General features: G+C 44.7%; 1 protein-coding gene across 1 annotated transcript; it reads right to left on the bottom strand.

Moving 5' to 3' along the window:
• Positions 1–6,319: 6,319 nt before the first annotated feature.
• On the bottom strand, positions 6,320–20,704 carry LOC311130927 (guanine nucleotide-binding protein subunit alpha-14-like). Its single transcript, XM_084163739.1, has 8 exons — positions 20,447–20,704; positions 19,885–20,042; positions 18,098–18,282; positions 17,719–17,873; positions 16,418–16,546; positions 10,162–10,291; positions 9,551–9,704; positions 6,320–8,580 (listed from the first exon to the last, which is right to left on the bottom strand). Exons 2-8 carry the CDS (start codon positions 20,030–20,032, stop codon positions 8,375–8,377), a joined length of 1,107 nt encoding a protein of 368 aa, XP_084019865.1. The 5' UTR covers positions 20,033–20,042; positions 20,447–20,704; the 3' UTR covers positions 6,320–8,374.
• Between the last annotated feature and the right edge of the window lie 405 nt (positions 20,705–21,109).

Below are 21,109 nucleotides of genomic sequence, written 5' to 3'. Positions count from 1 at the left end.
GGTTTCAAGACTGGTCATTCAACTGAGACTGCTCTTCTCTGTGTCACGGAGGCTCTCCGCACTGCTAAAGCTAACTCTCTCTCCTCTGCTCTTATCCTTCTAGACCTATCTGCTGCCTTTGATACTGTGAACCATCAGATCCTCCTCTCCACCCTCTCCGAGTTGGGCATCTCCGGCGCTGCTCACTCTTGGATTGCGTCCTACCTGACAGGTCGCTCCTACCAGGTGGCGTGGCGAGAATCTGTCTCCGCACCACGTGCTCTCACCACTGGTGTCCCCCAGGGCTCAGTTCTAGGCCCTCTCCTATTATCTCTATACACCAAGTCACTTGGCTCTGTCATATCCTCACATGGTCTCTCCTATCATTGCTACGCAGACGACACACAATTAATTTTCTCTTTTCCCCCTTCTGATAACCAGGTGGTGAATCGCATCTCTGCATGTCTGGCAGACATATCAGTGTGGATGTTGGATCACCACCTCAAGCTGAACCTCGGCAAGACGGAGCTGCTCTTCCTCCCTGGGAAGGACTGCCCGCTCCATGATCTCGCCATCACGGTTGACAACTCCATTGTGTCCTCCTCCCAGAGTGCAAAGAGCCTTGGCGTGACCCTGGACAACACCCTGTCGTTCTCTGCTAACATCAAAGCGGTGACCCGATCCTGCAGGTTCATGCTCTACAACATTCGCAGAGTACGACCCTACCTTACACAGAAAGCGGCACAGGTCCTAATCCAGGCACTTGTCATCTCCCGTCTGGATTACTGCAACTCGCTGTTGGCTGGGCTCCCTGCCTGTGCCATTAAACCCCTACAACTTATCCAGAACGCCGCAGCCCGTCTGGTGTTCGACCTTCACAAGTTATCTCATGTCGTCCCGCTCCTCCGCACACTCCACTGCCTTCCAGTTGAGGCTCGCATCTACTACAAGACCATGGTGCTTGCCTACGGAGCTGTGAGGGGAACGGCACCTCCTTACCTTCAGGCTCTGATCAGACCCTACACCCAAACGAGGGCACTACGTTCATCCACCTCTGGCCTGCTAGCTCCCCTACCTCTACAGAAGCACAGTTCCCGCTCAGCCCAGTCAAAGCTATTTGCTGCTCTGGCACCCCAATGGTGGAACAAGCTCCCCCATGACGCCAGGACAGCGGAGTCACTGACCACCTTCCGGAGACACTTGAAACCCTACCTCTTTAAGGAATACCTGGAATAGTATAAAGCAATCCTTCTTTTCTTTTAAATGTTTAATCTCGAATCATATACTGTTTGCTGACTGGAGGTGTCCTGATGTGGTGATCCACAGGCCTGGGACCAGACAGAGATATTAGAGCAGAGCTGCTGCCTTAAAGGCTGTGGTGTGGTGGGAACAGACACTCTGCTGCAATGGAAACAATGTGCCTCCCCAGGACAGGGCCAGGACATAGTGCTTAATGGCCTGTCTGCACGGCAGTAGTATAGACCCCTGCTCAGAGGATCAGTCACAGAGGGGCAAAAGGGGACCAGATGCTGCAATTCATTTGTGTTCGAACCGCTATTCCTCCATATAAATAAACCATGGCCCACAGCACTTTCTCTCTATTTAATTAATGCCGTTTCAACTTATGGTGCAGAGCAGAGGGGTGAAAAAGCACCACAACAAAACAAAATCACCTGATTTATTTTGCTCAAATAAGGAGAATGAAGAAGAAACAAAGAAGGGGATATTAGCAGATGGACAAGGTCTAGGAAGACTTTATGGGAACGATTAGAAGAGAAGCCTTTCTAAAGATAGTGTTTCTGTGGGGTTTTGTTCCTGCCCACACGCTGAGCCAGTTATTGGTTATTGGCCCACAGCCTTTCTTTTGCGTGGGGTACACTCCTAGTCAAGCAAAGGTTGGGCTGCTGCTGGTCGATTATCGATGCAGGGCATTCAGATGGGTTTTCTTCCCACTCCCCCTAGCACTGCAGGCCAGCTTTTGTCTCTGTGACGGGTAAACCCCGGCACAAAAGCCCAGGCCAGCTGGCACAGCCAAGGCTAGTGCTGTTTTAGGAAACAACACAGTGCTGATTCCATGCTGACAAATTGATTACATTTTGGTGTTGATAACCATTTTCTCTTATTCCCATTTACTGAAAATGATTGAAAAAAGACCTGTGGAGGAAAGGCTTCTTTGCTTCGCTCTGTGAAAGTAGTTTGAAATGCTATTTTGGGGGGTGAATGGAGAATATTTACAATGTCTACAAATTGCAATCTTTCAGTCTCAGAATTCTATTCCCATCAATAAGCAAGAAGAATATTTGAAAGGATATACTATTTCTTGGAGATTAATGTTCATTAAGCTGATTGATCTGTTATTTATATAGTGAATCCATATGTGTCTATGTGTTTGTATTGTGTATGTGTTCATGCCTCAGAGCTGTTGCACCTGGTGTGTATCTGCTTTGAGGGACGTTAATTAAAATGGGAGGCTTTGACTGTTTCTTATCAGCTAGTCCAGTCCACAGCAGCACACACACACACACACACACACACACACACACACACACACACACACACACACACACACACACACACACACACACACACACACACACACACACACACACACACACACACACACACACACACACACACACACACACACACACACACACACACACACACACACACACACACACACACACACACACACACACACACACACACACACACACACACACACACACACACACACACACACACACACACACACACACACACACACACACACACACACACACACACACACACACACACACACACACACACACACACACACACACACACACACACAGACAGACAGACAGACACCCACACAGCAAACAGCCAGATCTCAAACAGCCAGAGCTACGGCCTCATCTCCTCCACCTCCACAACACATAACAAAGCTACCTGTGTTCTAGAAGCGTGTTCTGTGCAGCTGGGGATGAAAAACATGAGGGGAGTCCTGACACAAGCCCTTTATCAACACACAGGGGAGCAAGGAGATGGATGTGCCATGGTGTGTGCTTAGTTCTGGCTCCAGGAGGGATTGATCAATATAGCAGTGGTATTTCAGGAGCAGATGAATGTGCGTATGTGTGTCAGTGAGAGGTTTGAATAAACAGATCCATCTTTATGAGTTTGGATAGCTGTGTGCATCCCACCTGCTATCACATCCCCCATATTTTTCAATCCCACTCTAGCTTGCACTGCAACAGTAGACAAATCAATCTCTTTAAATCACCAAAGCACAGGCAGCCATGATTATACCAAAATCGAGCTCAAATCAGTGTTGCTATAGGCAATGTATGAAAGATGAACTAATACAATTTTTTAATGAGAAATCAATTTGCAAGCAGAACTGCAGGAGATATATGAACCTCCAAAGAAATAATTACACATCTTTCAAACAAAGGAGTCAATAAACAAATCTAATTATGAACATTTCTGTTCTCTGTTCAAGTTCTAAGTACTGCATAATACACAAGGTAAAACACATTGTATTATCAAAGCAGTAGCTTTCTGATAACATTTAGTCAATCTTAATGTCCTGACAGAATGCTGGAAAAATGTAAATGTGTTTTTGGAATCAAAAGTTTAGAAAATGGAAATGAATAAACCTAGAAGAAGAACACTATAATGTTGAGTGAGGGCTGAGAGTGAGAGCCCGTGCAGTGTGTCAGGGCTTGAGTGATGGGACGCTGTAACGAGACCTCTCTGGTGCTGATAGGGCTGTGAGACTGAGGCAGCAGGGTTGCCATAGGTCTGTCGCACTCTCTAAGAGGATGACACACACACACACACACACAAACACAAACACACACACTGTCACTCTCTGGTAGGATGACACACACATACAACGGGCACCCAGCCGTGGGAAAGAATGTCAACTTGTCTGAGTGAGAATGGCAGTCACCAGGGACATTGCATCACACGCCCACATTCCCTGCAATCCTGTAACAGCGCCGTCACCTGCCGGAGTGTGTGTGTTTTACATGTATTGATTCTGATGTGCTTGTGTGTATACAGTGCATTCAGAAAGTTTTCAGACCCCTTGACTTTTTCCACATTTTGTTACGTTACAGCCTTATTCTAAAATTGATTAAATAGTTTTTTTCCCTCATCTATCTACACACAATACCCCATAATGACAAAGCAAAAAATTAATAAAAAAGCATTACATAAGTATTCAGACCCTTTACTCAGCACTTTGTTGAAGCACATTTGGTAGCGATTACAGCCTCAAGCCTTATTGGGTATGATGCTACAAGCTTGGCACACCTGTATTTGGGGAGTTTCTCCCATTCTTCTCTGCAGATCCTCTCAAGCTCTGTAAGGTAGGATGGGGAGCGTCGCTGCACAGCTATTTTCAGGTCTCTCCAGAGTTGTTCGATCGGGTTCCGGTCCGGGCTCTGGCTGGGCCACTCATGGACATTCAGAGACTTGTCCCGAAGCCACTCCTGCATTGTCTTGGCTGTGTGCTTAGGGTCATTGTCCTGTTGGAAGGTGAACCTTCGCCCCAGTCTGAGGTCCTGAGTGCTCTGGAGCAGGTTTTCATCAAGGATCTCTCTGTACTTTGCTCCGTTCATCTTTCCCTCGATCCTGACTAGACTCTCAGTCCCTGCCACTGAATAACATCCCCACAGCATGGTGCTACCACCACCATGCTTCACAGTAGGGATGGTGCCAGGTTTCCTCCAGACGAGACGCTTGGCATTCAGGCCAAAGAGTTCAATCTTGATTTCATCAGACCAGATAATCTTGTTTCTCATGGTCTGAGAGTCTTTAGATGCCTTTTGCCAAACTCCAAGCGGGCTGTCATGTGCCTTTTACTGAGGAGTGGCTTCCGTCTGGCCACTCTACCATAAAGGCCTGATTGGTGGAGTGCTGCAGAGATGGTTGTCCTTCTGGAAGGTTCTCCCATCTCCACAGAGGAACTCTGGAGCACTGTCAGAGTGACCATTGGGTTCTTGGTCACCTCCCTGACCAAGGCCCTTCTCCCCCAATTGCTCAGTTTGGCCGGGCAGCCAGCTCTAGGAAGAGTCTTGGTGGTTCCAAACTTCTTCCATTTAAGAATGATGGAGGCCACTATGTTCTTGGGGACCTTCAATGCTGCAGACATTTTCTGGTACCCTTCCCCAGATCTGTGCCTCGACACAATCCTGTCTCTGAGCTCTACGGACAATTCCTTCGACCTCATGGCTTGGTTTTTGCTCTGACATGCACTGTCAACTGTGGGACCATATATAGACAGGTGTGTGCCTTTCCAAATCATGTCTAATCAATTCAAGTTACCCCAGGTGGACTCCAATCAAGTTGTAGGAACATCTCATGGATGATCAATGGAAACAGGATGCACCTGAGCTCAATTTCGAGTCTCATAGCAAAGGGTCTGAATACTTATGTAAACAAGGTACTTCTTATACTTTTTTTCTTTTTTTGCAAACATTTCTAAAAACCTGTTTTTGCTTTGTCAATATGGGGTACTTTGTGCAGATTAATGAGGATTTGTATTTATTTAATCAATTTTAGAATAAGGCTGTACCGTAACAAAATGTGGAAAAAGTCAAGGGGTCTGAATACTTTCCGAATACACTGTATATAGTGAAACATTATTTGGTTATGTGTGTACATAGACACAGTATCTGTGCCCCAGGCTTATTTACCATGGTATTGTTGTGACATTGTATAGTATTGTTACAATAACAAATCAAAACCCTGAAATGTGTTACATAAGTAGTCATAAGCCTATCCACCCATGGTGACTTTTTGTTTTAGTGGCAGACTTGCACTATTGCAGTAAATAAGCAACCATCGAGAGAAGCAGATAATATCAATGGGACATTGAAGAACATCAGATACGGTTACGGTATGAAGAAGTCAACAATCAGTGTGTGCCGTAAAAGACATAAAAACACGTGCTAATTTCCTCCTTTACTAACAGACAAGCTGGCTTTCAGGGCTGAGTTCCTGAGTTATTTTGCCAAAGTCAGCTGTCTGTTTGTTAACCCACACACCTGACCTTACAGGTTCTCTCTCGGGCCGCACCTTAAGCACACACAGGGGTTTATTGAAATGATAAACGGCAGGTTAAAGATCCTATATGACTATTTGAAGAAGAGAGGATGAAAACAGCAGCCAAAGCAAGGCAAGCTAAGCCACTCCTCCTTGGAGTGCTGAGTGACAGGAAGCTAGAGTATATCAACAAGACAAGCTACAGTATGCAGCACTACACATGTTTACACAAGTGTATATTTCCAACGAGTACCATAGCCTGAAGAAAAACACAAACACACAACATAAACAGAATATTTTTCAAAACATCACTTTAATTAGAAAATATTTCCCCAAATTCTGCCCAAATCTATACAAAATATTTGCACCAAATAAGAGTTCTCCCTATGTTAGTCTGTAATATATACAGTACAATACCTTCTGTCACACTAGCTGTTAATGAGGTGGTCTAATATAACAAAAGAAGATGAACTCAATTAATAATTCATAACATCAGGTAGCAGGGCCTATGTTCAGTTCTGCAGGGGAATATAGCTAAACAGTAGTTGCACATTCAGACCAGAGTCCTTTACCAAAAAACAATTTGAGTAAAAAGTTTGAAAACACAGCTCAAGTCCTTATACTGTATACATTCTTCAGACTGTAGCAAAGCAATATTCTCAAACCTTGATAAAATAGATGCATATTGTATGATCCATGCCTGCAATTTGTAATTACTGACTTCAATTTAATGGAAGAGGTTTTAATCTGACTTTGAAGTCCTTTTCCACTGACACACTCATCATCTGCTCTAGTGATGCACACAGGTCAGAATATTAATACCTGTATTATCAGACAGACTCCATCCTGCTCCACTCACACATATTGAGATGGATATTACACTCGTATTTATAGAGACCATATCCCTTAAATTACAACAATATAAAATCCAATATAAAATGCTACTGAACTTGAAACAAGTTGAGCACAGCCTGAGCCTGCTAAACTAAATATTGACTGAACATAAATATTGATAGGGGACCAGGGTAAAAGGTCAAGCCAACTATGAATAATGAGTTGTTGTTTATAATCTTGACACAATGATTGAATCCTTGTTTTGCTGTGTAACCTTTGATGCCAGCCCGAAGAGAGGATAATAAAACTCCACTGCTCAAATCAAAGCCCTACCGTAGGCTGCAGCCTATCACCATTCACATCATAACTACATCATAACCACACTTTTTGCTGTTGATTTTTAGAGCTATAAGACAGTGGCAAGACTTGAACCACCCACGATGCCAGGCGTTCGTTTTAACTGGCCTCTCTCAGCCACCTAATAGCAGCCCTAATAGGGTCCTAGGAATTTAATGAGATCTTTTAATACATTTCAGCTTTAACAGCAGCATGCATGCCAGCTATTAATAACCCCGTACTTGGCTGCTGCTCTTAAGCACTCTCATTTGTTGGTTAATGTATAGATTCACCGGCGTTGTTGTTCCCATATGAACTCAATGTATAGCAGGTAGTGATTGGTCGTAAGGCAGGCACATTAGGGGAAGAGACTAAACAAAAGCATCCACCAAGAACCAAACCAAGAATCCTAACAGTGTACAGTACAGCATTGCATTCCATAACATACTGTGTCAGGGGAACCCATTATGACATCATGTGATTTCTGACACCGCCATAGTAAACGCCTCGACTCCCACATTTCTCGCCTGCATCACATCTCACATCTGAGACCCAGCGACAAAATATACAGGTGTCAACCAAGCAAACCAATTAAAAGACCAACCAAACACAAAATGTTGCACAAGCCTTCAATGGTGGCTACTTCTCATAGGTGTGAACTGGCTATGTGTTATGTAATGGCTACAACGCGTGTACAGTAGTGTTAATTCAACACACAGATAGAGTCAAATCTTCTGTAGTGATCTCCAGATCAGAGGCATTTTCTATGAACAGGGTCGTGTTAGGGATATAGAGGGGCTATATAGTTCTCCTCTCCACCTGCTAAAGTCATCACTAACATAATGGAGACACAGCACTTCATGACATCTCTATTCCAGTTTCAATCACTGGTAGAGCCACTAAATCTCCAAGCCCTTACACACATCATTGTAAAATACCAACCAGAGTGTGTGTGTGTAACACAGGTTACTGTTACAGGAGTCATAGGAGTCACTCCATTTTGTTCTGCTCTCCAGGGAGAGATTCCTTCCTGTAATAAGAAGGTTTGACCCAAGAGCATCCCCACTGGAGATGAGATTGAGAGAGAGGAGAAAAGTGAGCGAGGGAGGGATGGAGGGAGAGTCTCTTCTGCCCTGAGTGGTTGTTGGTTGAGTGTGGCCCCATAGGCAGGCGGGTCCCCAGGCCCTCAGATCACCCCATACTCCTTGAGGGACTTGAGGAGCACCGTGTCCTTGACGTCACTGAACACCTTGCGGATGTTGTTGGTGTCGGTGGCGCAGGTAAAGTGGGGGTACAGCGTCTTGCTATCTTCCTTCTTGTCCCGGCAGTGAGCCTGCTGCTCATACATCTTCTGGATGTACTTCATAGCATCCTGAGCATCACGTCGCTTTCCTACATGTGTGGGGTGAGGAGGACAAGGGGCAGGAAAGAGATGGAGACAACCACAGTGAGGGAGGAGAGTGAGAGAGGGGAGAGAAAAGGTCAGGAGATGTGGGAATATGGAAGAGAGAAATGGGAGGCCATTAGAAACAAAAATTACAAGCAAAGGATAAAATCCCAAGATAGAACATATTGAATGATTTTCATGTAATAATGCAGCCATCACACAATGTTACCATTTAGTACAAAACATTTAAATGGCAACTGTACATCGAACAGCCAATATGAATGAATCTATACTAATAATTTCAGACTTTATGAAGGAAAGAACAACGTCTCCGCAACCCCCCGCCACAGACGCCCGGAGTGATAGCTTAATGATGCAAAGAGCAGGGTATTTATGGTTGCCATGGGCAACAGGCCGGGGGAGAGGGTGAGCGGAGCTGAGGTATAGGCAGAGAGGCTCTGCTACCTTCCTTCCACATCAGTGGAGGCACATTGTTAGCCACTTTAGTACAGGTGCTTTGAGATATCACCTGATCCACACAGGACCACATTAAACATAAACTATGTACCCACGCCATACACCTGGAAGTAATATGAAAACAATCACACATTCAACCCTTGCTGAAACAAGAATAAATGGTACTCAAAAAACATTATGTTTACTGGTTTTGCTATAGCCAGCATGGTTATGTATTCATGTGAGAACTCACCCTGAGAAATGGAAATATCACTAGGTTTGAAATGACTTTCTAAAATAAGGTCTTTGTTATTCCAGCCAGAAGCACAGTTAGCTACATCTCTAACGGTTTGAGAAAGAAAAATGAAACACCAAAGAATGTGGCTCGATAAGTTTACATCCACACTGCTTATTATCTACCAGCTCAATGTGAGGGGATGTGTGTGTGTGTGTGAGAGAGTGTGTGTGAGAGTGTGTGTATGTGTATCTGAGTGTGTCTGTGTGTGTGTGTAGAGCTACCTGTGAACCCTGGGAAGTACTTCTGCAGGTCGGACGCCTGGATCTTATCAGCCAGGATGTCTGTCTTGTTGAGGAAGAGGATGATAGAGGTGTTGAGGAACCAAGGGGAGTGGATGGTGGTGTAGAACAAAGCTAAGCTCTCATCCATACGCTTCTGCTGGGGGGGAAGAGGGGGAGAGAGGGGGGAGAGGGAGTGAAGGGGGAGAGGAGGGGGGAGAAGAGGGAGAGATGGGGGTTAATGAATTTAGAGGGAGACTAAAAAGTGTCCAGGAAAGATAAGCGGCTTAGTGAGCCTTGGTCAGGAGGGAGGGTTGGAGAGATTGCGGTAAGGCAGCAGGTTTTGATAGGCAACAGTAAGACCTGTTGGCCATGGCCAGAAAAACCTCTGGAGAGAAAAACCTTGACTTACATTGAAGGCCAAGGACGTCACACACGGACAGACAGATAGACTGACTGACTGTTTGACTGACTTGACTGAAAGACAGACAGACAGGCCAGACAGACAAGCTAGACAGACAAACAGCCAGACAAGCCAGACAGACAGACAGACAGACAGACAGACAGACAGACAAGCCAGTCAGCCCGACAGATACAGACAGACAGGTGCTCACATCAGTCTCTTTCTCCTCCAGGACCTGGTCGTACTCGCTGAGGGAAGCCAGGAAAATGAGGGACGTCACATCCTGAAAACAATGGATCCACTTTCTCCTCTCTGACTTCTGTCCACCCACATCCACAATCCTACCCGGAGAGAGAGAGAGAGAGAGAGGCAGAGACAGAGAGAGAAAATGATAAAACACCTGTTAGAGCATCTTTCATCTCACACACAAACACTGTTGTGCCCTTTTATCAATAAGGTGTTTGTGATGCCACGCATGGCAGGGGCCTTGTCTTGGCGAGGCAGCTGGTCAGAGTTGTTAAAGTGTTAGGAGTGTCTGTACTCTATAGAGGTGTAGCTAACACTGTGAGAGAGGCTGCCATATCCCCCTGTGTATACCGAGACTCCTCTCTTCTCTCTCCTGCTGTCACATATCAAACCTGTTTCAGTTTCCAAGTCCTCATGCAAATGAGTCTCAAAGAGCATTTGGCTATAAAAAGGCCATAATTGATACCTTACCATTTCTATCCCACTGTATCCTGCCTGCCTGATTACAGAGACAAATTACAGTCTAACCTTTCACAACAGAGGAAGTGAAAAACACCACACCTGGAGATAGCTGGACCTTTCATGTTAATAATATGAAGGTCTCCTAAAAAACAATTGCATGGACATGTTCAAAGGCACAAAAAGAAATGAGTGAGTTCTCAGTGATTGTATGTGATTGTAATTCCACTGTGTCCAAAGCAACCTAGGGTAGAGTCAGACAATATCTCTGCCAGCGAGCCTATAGTCTAGTCCTAGACTTGGGACGATAAACCGAAAAATTACCATCACCGACATTGCCCACCTCTTACTGAAGCAATCTTGCTTATGTCGTCATTTTCGGTGATTAGGCTATTCAATGTTCCTGCAGATTTTTTGGATCTCAAACCATTATTTGGCAAACAGTAATGTGCATTAATCTGCTTCCTGCAATGAAAGTATCTGCCCTGTCCCTATCTGCCGATGCCGGCTCTCAGTTCCACTCCCCTCTTTGCACACAGAGTGAAGGGAGAGATGCATTCTGATAAGCACATGCATATATGACTGTTGAGCAACATTTCAATGTAGTTGCGGGGGAAAACACTGTTTTTAAAACAACTACATTAAATGTAGTTAAATAGAGGAGAGACTTCGCTTTCTGTGAGTATAACAATTATTTCTCAACTCTCAATATTGAGGAAATTATAGCACTTTACAAACGGAATATGCTGCATTTGTGGCAGTGAATAGATCAAGTAGCCTATAAAGGCTACATCAATTACAAGGCTAGCAACAATTTCATATTCAGAATTAGCTATTTAGCTAAGGTGTTTTGAGTTCCCACTTCATCAGGTGGTTAATTATGTAGAATAGGCTATAGCCTATAGGCCAATATGCACTAAAAAGATGCAAGCAAATCGCATCATTCTGGATGCTATTTTGACATGTTGCACATCAGAATAGCAACCATGCATTCCCTGAACATAAAATAGAACACTTCTTTATTTTCTTACTTCTTAGTGGTAAGTCTAGAGCCATGCAACTTATGGAAAGTAACTGTGCTTTAAAAAAATATCTATTTACAGTGCATTCGGAAAGTATTCAGGCACCTTCACTTTTTCCACATTTTGTTATGTTACAGCCTTGTTCTAAAATTGATAACATTTTAAAAATCCTAATTAATCTACAGACAATACCCCATAATAAAGTGAAAACAGGTGTTTAGACATTTTTGCATAAAAAATAACAAAAACGGAAATACCTTATTTGCATAAGTATTCAGCACCTATGCTATGAGACTCGAAATTGAGCTCCGGTGCATCCTGTTTCCATTGATCATCCTTGAGATGTTTCTACAACTTGATTGGAGTCCACCTGTGGTAAATTCAATTGATTGGACATGATTTGGAAAGGCACACACCTGTCTATATAACGTTCCACAGTTGACAGTGCATGTCAGAGAAAAAACCAAGTCATGAGGTCGAAGGAATTGTCCATAGAGCTCCGAGACAGGATTGTGTCGAGGCACAGATCTGGGGAAGGGTACCAAAAAATTTATGCAGCATTGAAGGTCCCCAAGAACACAGTGGCCTACATCATTCTTAAATGGAAGTAGTTTGGAACCACCAAGACTCATTCCTAGAGCTGGCCGCCCAGCCAAACTGAGCAATCAGGGGAGAAGGGTCTTGGTCAGGGAGGTGACCAAGAACCCGATGGTCACTCTGACAGAGCTCCAGAGTTCCTCTGTCGAGATGGGAGAACCTTCCAGAAGGACAACCATCTCTGCAGCACTCCACCAATCAGGCCTTTATGGTAGAGTGGCCAGACGGAAGCCACTCCTCAGTAAAAGGCACGACAGCCCGCTTGGAGTTTGCCAAAAGGCATCTAAAGGACTCTCAGACCATGAGAAACAAGATTCTCTGGTCTGATGAAACCAAGATTGAACTCTTTGGCCTGAATGCCAAGTGTCACGTCTGGAGGAAACCTGGCACCATCCCTACGGTGAAGCATGGTGGTGGCAGCATCATGCTGTGGGGATGTTTTTCAGCGGCAGGGACTGGAAGACTAGTCAGGATCGAGGGAAAGATGAACGGAGCAAAGTACAGAGAGATCCTTGATGAAAACCTGCTCCAGAGGTTCACCTTCCAACAGGACAATGACCCTAAGCACACAGCCAAGACAACGCAGGAGTGGCTTCGGGACAAGTCTCTGAATGTCCTTGAGTGGCCCAGCCAGAGCCTGGACTTGAACCCGATCGAACATCACATTTACATTTTTACATTTACGTCATTTAGCAGACGCTCTTATCCAGAGCGGCTTACAAATTGGTGCATTCACCTTATAGCCAGTGGGATAACCACTTGACAATATGTTTATTTAAATTTTATTTATTTAAAAAATTTTGGGGGTGGGGTAAGGGGGGGTAGAAGGATTACTTGATCCTATCCCAGGTATTCCTTAAAGAGGTGGGGTTTCAAGTGTCTCCGGAAGGTGGTGAGTGACTCCGCTGTCCTGGCGTCGTGAGGGAGCTTGTTCCACCATTGGGGTGCCAGAGCAGGGAACAGTTTTGACTGGGCTGAGCAGGAACTGTGCTTCCGCAGAGGTAGGGGGGCCAGCAGGCCAGAGGTGGATGAACGCAATGCCCTCGTTTGGGTGTAGGGACTGATCAGAGCCTGAAGGTACGGAGGTGCCGTTCCCCTCATAGCTCCGTAGGCAAGCACCATGGTCTTGTAGCAGATGCGAGCTTCAACTGGAAGCCAGTGGAGTGTGCGGAGGAGCGGGGTGACGTGAGAGAACTTGGGAAGGTTGAACACCAGACGGGCTGCGGCATTCTGGATGAGTTGTAGGGGTTTAATGGCACAGGCAGGGAGTCCAGCCAACAGCGAGTTGCAGTAATCCAGACGGGAGATGACAAGTGCCTGGATTAGGACCTGTGCCGCTTCCTGTGTAAGGCAGGGTCGTACTCTCCGAATGTTGTAGAGCATGAACCTACAGGATCGGGTCACCGCCTTGATGTTAGCGGAGAACGACAGGGTGTTGTCCAGGGTCACGCCAAGGCTCTTTGCACTCTGGGAGGAGGACACAACGGAGTTGTCAACCATGATGGCGAGATCATGGAACGGGCAGTCCTTCCCCGGGAGGAAGAGCAGCTCCGTCTTGCCGAGGTTCAGCTTGAGGTGGTGATCCGTCATCCACACTGATATGTCTGCCAGACATGCAGAGATGCGATTTGCCACCTGGTTATCAGAAGGGGGAAAGGAGAAGATTAGTTGTGTGTCGTCTGCGTAGCAATGATAGCAGAGGCCATGTGAGGATATGACAGAGCCAAGTGACTTGGTGTATAGAGAGAATAGGAGAGGGCCTAGAACTGAGCCCTGGGGGACACCAGTGGTGAGAGCACGTGGTGCGGAGACAGATTCTCGCCACGCCAATTGGTAGGAGCGACCGGTCAGGTAGGACGCAATCCAAGAGTGAGCCGCGCCAGAGATGCCCAACTCGGAGAGGGTGGAGAGGAGGATCTGATGGTTAACAGTATCAAAGGCAGCAGACAGGTCTAGAAGGACAAGAACAGAGGAGAGAGAGTTAGCTTTAGCAGTGCGGAGAGCCTCCGTGACACAGAGAAGAGCAGTCTCAGTTGAATGACCAGTCTTGAAACCTGACTGGTTTGGATCAAGAAGGTCATTCTGAGAGAGATAGCAAGAGAGTTGGCTAAAGACGGCACGCTCAAGAGTTTTGGAGAGAAAAGAAAGAAGGGATACTGGTCTGTAGTTGTTGACATCGGAGGGATCGAGTGTAGGTTTTTTGAGAAGGGGTGCAACTCTCGCTCTCTTGAAGACGGAAGGGACATAGCCAGTGGTCAAGGATGAGTTGATGAGCGAGGTGAGGTAAGGGAGAAGGTCAACGGAGATGGTCTGGAGAAGAGAGGAGGGGATAGGGTCAAGCGGGCAGGTTGTTGGGCGGCCGGCCGTCACAAGTCGCAAGATTTCATCTGGAGAGAGAGGGGAGAAAGAAGTCAAAGCATAGGGTAGGGCAGTGTGAGCAGGACCAGCAGTGTCATTTGACTTAACAAACGAGGATCGGATGTCGTCAACCTTCTTTTCAAAATGGTTGACGAAGTCATCCACAGAGAGGGAGGAGGGAGGGGGAGGAGGAGGAGGATTCAGCAGGGAGGAGAAGGTGGCAAAGAGCTTCCTAGGGTTAGAGGCAGATGCTTGGAATTTAGAGTGGTAGAAAGTGGCTTTAGCAGCAGAAACAGAGGAAGAAAATGTAGAGAGGAGGGAGTGAAAAGATGCCAGGTCCGCAGGGAGTCTAGTTTTCCTCCATTTCCGCTCGGCTGCCCGGAGCCCTGTTCTGTGAGCTCGCAATGCGTCGTCAAGCCACGGAGCAGGAGGGGAGGACCGAGCCGGCCGGGAGGATAGGGGACATAGAGAGTCAAAGGATGCAGAAAGGGAGGAGAGGAGGGTTGAGGAGGCAGAATCAGGAGATTGGAGGGAGAAGGATTGAGCAGAGGGAAGAGATGATAGGATGGAAGAGGAGAGAGTAGCGGGAGAGAGCGAAGGTTGTGACGGCGCATTACCATCTGAGTAGGGGCAGAGTGAGTAGTGTTGGAGGAGAGCGAGAGAGAAAAGGATACAAAGTAGTGGTCGGAGACATGGAGGGGAGTTGCAGTGAGATTAGTAGAAGAACAGCATCTAGTAAAGATGAGGTCAAGCGTATTGCCTGCCTTGTGAGTAGGGGGGGACGGTGAGAGGGTGAGGTCAAAAGAGGAGAGGAGTGGAAAGAAGGAGGCAGAGAGAAATGAGTCAAAGGTAGACGTAGGGAGGTTAAAGTCACCCAGAACTGTGAGGGGTGAGCCATCCTCAGGAAAGGAACTTATCAAGGCGTCAAGCTCATTGATGAACTCTCCAAGGGAGAGTTCATGGAGGGCTATAAATGACAAGGATGTTAAGCTTGAATGGGCTAGTGACTGTGACAGCATGGAATTCAAATGAGGAGATAGACAGATGGGTCAGGGGAAAAAGAGAGAATGTCCACTTGGGAGAGATGAGGATTCCTGTGCCACCACCCCGCTGACCAGATGCTCTTGGGGTATGCGAGAACACATGGTCAGACGAGGAGAGAGCTGAAGAGAGACCTGAAAATCACTGGAGAGACCTGAAAATAGCTGTGCAGCGATGCTCCCCATCCAACCTGAAAGAGCTTCAGAGGATCTGCAGAGAAGAACGGGAGAAACTCCCCAAATATAGGTGTGCCAAGCTTGTAGCGTCATACCCAAGAAGACTCAAGGCTGTAATCGCTGCCAAAGGTGCTTCAACAAAGTACTGAGTAAAGGGTCTGAATACTTATGTAAATGTGATAAAAAAAATAAAAAAAATATATATATATATATACATTTGCAAACATTTCTAAAAACCTGTTTTTGCTTTGTCTTTATGGGGTATTGTGTGTAGATTGATGTGGGAAAAAACAATGTAATCCATTTTAGAATAAGGCTGTAACGTAACAAAATGTGGAAAAAGTCAAGGGGTCTGAATACTTTCTGAATGCACTGTATATATTTACCATTGGATTTATCATTATTGAGCAAAATGGGTCAATATATCGTCATATGACTTTTTGTCTATATTTCCCAGCTCTATGTAGTCCACAATTTCATCAGCAGCTATGGTGTTCCATTAGTTCCCTTGACATCTGGGTGAGTCCAGGGTGAGTGGTCTGAGTGATATGAGTGAGAGTCTGGCCACCTGAGTGTGATGGTTTTCACGGTGAAGGAGTAGTCATGGATGCCGGTGGTGGGGAATCGAACCCGCAGCACGTCCTGAGCTGTGGGGATGTAGTCTGGGGCAGATATGCGGTCCAGATTGGTCATGTAACTGAAAAGGACAGAAAGACAGAAAGAGAGAGAGAGGTAAAAAGAGAGAGCAAAAAACAGTGAGAGAAAGAGAGAGAGTGAGAGAAAAATGTGATATAATTATATTTCCCGTGGTAATGACAATGGTGGTCGCAAGTTCATTCTATCTGTCATGTTCTGTACATGAGACATGTAATATTAACTGTATACAACAACAATCAACACAAATTTAGTTTCGAATTGAGCTTGGAAATTAGACAAAGGGACATGGAGTCTTTACCACTGTGTTGGGATGATTGTTTTCATGGCTTTTGTTGATACACCCTGTCATTAATTGGATGTTGACTGACTATGTGCATGTTTCTTATTATGCTGCTATAATGACGCAGAGCTAGCTGAGTAAATACTGAGAGATCAGAGAGAAGGAGAGAGAGGACAGGTACGGACAGATACATCAGGAACACATGGCAGTCCAACAGTATTGCAGTGATTGAGATGAGTCCTTTCCATTCATTTTCTCATAATGTGATGCATTAGCTACTCTGATGTCAACTTGTTGACTTTGTCTGTATCAATGTATTCCATTTCAACTTAATTAGCAAATTCATTCTAAAAGGAAACTAAACTTTACTATCGGGTAGCTTTCAAGAATGGGTGGAGAGTGAGAAACAATCTGCATTGTGGCTGTGTATTTTATAACATGAAATCAAATGAATGGTGCCTGACAAGATGGTTGTTTGTGGAAATGTCATTTCAACATGGCTGAGATCTTGATGTGTATTTATTTGTCAACTAGCCCCCTCCAATGGACATTATGGATTCTGCAGTTGATAAGGACAGTGTACAATGAAGGACACTGTGTTGTAAATGAAACTTACATTTATATTTAATTGTTTTTGATTATTCAAGTATACAAGTTTATATTTACATACTTACATTTTACCAAGGAAGCAAAAAACATCTACTGAAAAAACAGGTGCAATCTTTGCAAATGCTTAGTAAATATGTCCCACACACACACACACAGACAGAGAGAGAGCCAGAGACAAAGAGACAGAGAGAGAGAGAGAGAGAGAGAGAGAGAGAGAGAGAGAGAGAGAGAGAGAGAGAGAGAGAGAGAGAGAGAGAGAGAGAGAGAGAGAGAGAGAGAGAGAGAGAGAGAGAGAGAGAGAGAGAGAGAGAGAGAGAACTCACTACTCTGTGGAGTCCAGCAGCTGATACTCGCTGCGGCGGCTGTAGCAGACACGGAGGCCTGGGTCGGCCCAGAGACGGCAGATGGCGTCCACATAGCCACGGTCCAGCTGGGTGACCTGCACTGTGTCCACATCCTGCACACACCTGGCATTCATCTGAGGGTAGATAGAGGGGCTTTAATTGGTTTTAATGTCTGATCCACAGGCGTCAAAGAAAAATCAGTGAAAGCCTCTCAAATCAAAAACACAGAAACAGCATGTGTATAATGTGTTTTGTGTATAATGTGTTTTGTAAATAGATGCTACAGAGGGTGCCTTTCACTAATGGTTAAAGGTCAGTTTGATTGAACAGTATGTACGGTATGCCACCAGACCCTGACCTCATTCTCTGGGTAGGCATAGGGCAGTCTGAGGGTGGTCATGGCCTGGGTCATAGCTTTCACAGCCGTGAAGATGTTCTGGTAGATGAGCTTGGTGAAGTCCCGTCTTTCCTCCTCAGAGAAGCCACTTCCATGGATGATCCTCATCTGTCTGATGAAGGTGGTTTTCCCACTCTCCCCTGTGCCTGAGGACACATAGCCCAGAGGAGATGCAATGTTACAATAAGTGTTGATCCGCTGAAGAGTCAGAGACATCATTACACAATTAACATTCGCATTCGGCAACTCATCAAAACCTCACACATGCTTTCAAGCGATACCAGCCATCTGCCTAGTGACAAACCTGCTATTAGAGGATACAGTCCTCAGGTAGAAGCCTGAGAGTAATGCATAGTTAACCATAAAGTAAAGCTTTCAGGAAGTTGACAGGTTTGCCACTGTCAAGTCAGGATGATAGTTTATTGTAATTAATTGGTTATGACACATCTACTCCTGGGAGGAAGAGCAGCTCCGTCTTGTCGAGGATGAGCTTGAGGTGGTGGGCCGACATCCAAGCTGAGCTACAGTACCAGTCAAAAGTTTGGACACACCTACTCATTCAAGGGTTTTTCTATATTTTTACAATTTTCTACATTGTAGAATAATAGTGAAGACATCAAAACTATGAAATAACACATATGGAATCATGTAACATAGTAACAAGTGTTAAATAAATCAAATAGCCACCCTTTGCCTTGATGACAGCTTTGCACACTCTTGGCATTCTCTCAAACAGCTTCACCTGGAATGCTTTTCCAACAGTCTTGAAGGAGTTCCCACATATGCTGAGCACACTTTTCCTTCACTCTGCCGTCCTTCTCATCCCAAACCATCTCAATTGGGTTGAGGCCAGGTCATCTGATGCAGCACTCCATCACTCTCCTTCTTGGTAAAATATCCCTTACACAGCCTGGAGGTGTGTTGGGTCATTGTCGTGTTGAAAAACAAAAGATAGTCCCACTAAGCCCAAACCAGATGGGATGGCGTATCACTGCAGAATGCTGTGGTAGCCATGCTGGTTAAGTGTGCCTTGAATTCACAGACAGTGTCACCAGCAAAGCATCCCCACACCATAACACCTCCTCCTGTATGCTTTACGGTGGGAACTACACATACAGAGATCATCCATTGGAACCAAAAATCTCAAAACATTTTACCGCCTTTGATTTCCCTTTCATCAAATGATTGAGTTTTTATTTCACAGAGTAGCCTACTTTGTAAGTATTTCATGACCCCATCTCTCTCATTCTTCAAATGTTAACATGTCAACACATGCTTAACATATTTGTCTTTCCTTAGTAATTACATAAAATAGGCCCTAGACTTAGAGAGGTGTATACCTCATGCATTCCTCACCCACTAAGTTTATTTTACACTCCCAGTCCAGGTGTCCTCAAATAATAAATGGCATTGCATGTTTCTCAAAATATGAATGTTTTTTTTTGGCTTTGCCTCTTTCTCAAAGATCTTTGTTTTTGTTGAATGAATCATTTTTTTGTTCTCATTGTTGGTTTAAATGGATGAAAAGTCGAAGTCATTGCCCATTCTGGACACTTTCAGAAGGCTTACATTTCATATGGCTTTTGGTCTGTCGTTATTCAATAACAATACGTTATTAAACCTAAGAGTGAAGGAAGAAAACCCTTTTTTTTGTAATGGCAGCAATGAACAATGGCCCTTGTGTATATGCTATAATAAACATAGCCTAATGTATTTCAAGTCGGAAGAGAGAAGATGGAGCTACTGACCGAGTAAAAGAACTTTGATTTCTTTGCGTTCTCTCTTCTTCTGCTGTCGGAGAATCCTCTGAATCTCCTTGTCAATAGCGATGGTCCTCCTCTCTTCATCGTCCAGGCAACAAACGCAGGTCCGACGGCACCATTTCCAGCACGCCATGTCGAACTCACTAAAATAGGTAGGAGAATTGTTTATAAATTAGTATAATATACTTCTCATGCTTAGCAATACTGTAATTCTCAGAACGTTTTTTTATAACTAGCCTATGTTTTTAAAGTAGGTATTTTTTATGTTTTTCAGAATCAAAAACGCGATCATTGCATAATGTGCAATAATTGCACCGACACATTTTGCTGGTCTTTATATCATTGAAACCCAAATGAGTGTCAAAAACAGAAATGGGTGACACAGAATTATTTTACTCAACTTTTTGATAGCCTTTTTTATTATGGTAATTAAATCCCAATTAGGGGACTTTCCTGTCAGAAAACCTATGACAATTCCGGTCACGAACAAACAAAGAAGTTATTAAAAACAAATAAGTCGTATTTTTTTTAATCAAAAATGATTTACCTTCAAGATGTCACACCCATTGTAAAGCAGATACATCAGACTTTCGTTGTGCGCGATCCATTCTCCCAGTGTTCCTATAATATTTTGTTTAACTGTACGATCGTTTCGTTGAAGCACAGCAGAGTATTTCCCAGTTTCAATAACATTTAGTCTCAAACATAAGCAGATCCTTGTTTAAGTCTACTACGTGTTCGGTAGAATATGCAGGGTATGTCGTTTGGTGAAAACACCTCTCAGTCAATGGAATGCGCCTTGAGTGACATGGACTACCTCACTGCAGATAAAGTTTCGACTGAGGTTCATTTTTTTTTTTTTTTTTTTTTGTGTGTTATCCAATTGACATTTTAGTCACTTAGCAGACACTCTTATCCAGAGCGACTTACAATTAGTGAGTGCATACATTTTTCATACTGGCCCCCCGTGGGAATCGAACCCACAACCCTTGTGTTGCAAGCACCATACTCTACCAACTGAGCTACAGGAGGGCCAATATCCCTCTATCAGCCTGCCACAGTCCCATGAGAATTTTAAATGTATAAAGTGAATGGAAAAAGTCCCTTCCCTATCTGTCAGGGACGTATAGACATCCTTTCAGACTTTGTTGTGGAGTAAGTTACTCATCATTTTCCTATGCCAAACTAATCTTTCATAAGTGTCAATAGA

Source organism: Coregonus lavaretus (assembly GCF_964263955.1).
Source record: "Coregonus lavaretus genome assembly, chromosome: 6".
Lineage (NCBI taxonomy): Eukaryota > Metazoa > Chordata > Actinopteri > Salmoniformes > Salmonidae > Coregonus > Coregonus lavaretus.
Note: the sequence above shows the minus strand (reverse complement) of the source record. Positions and strands in the feature narration are given on the sequence as shown.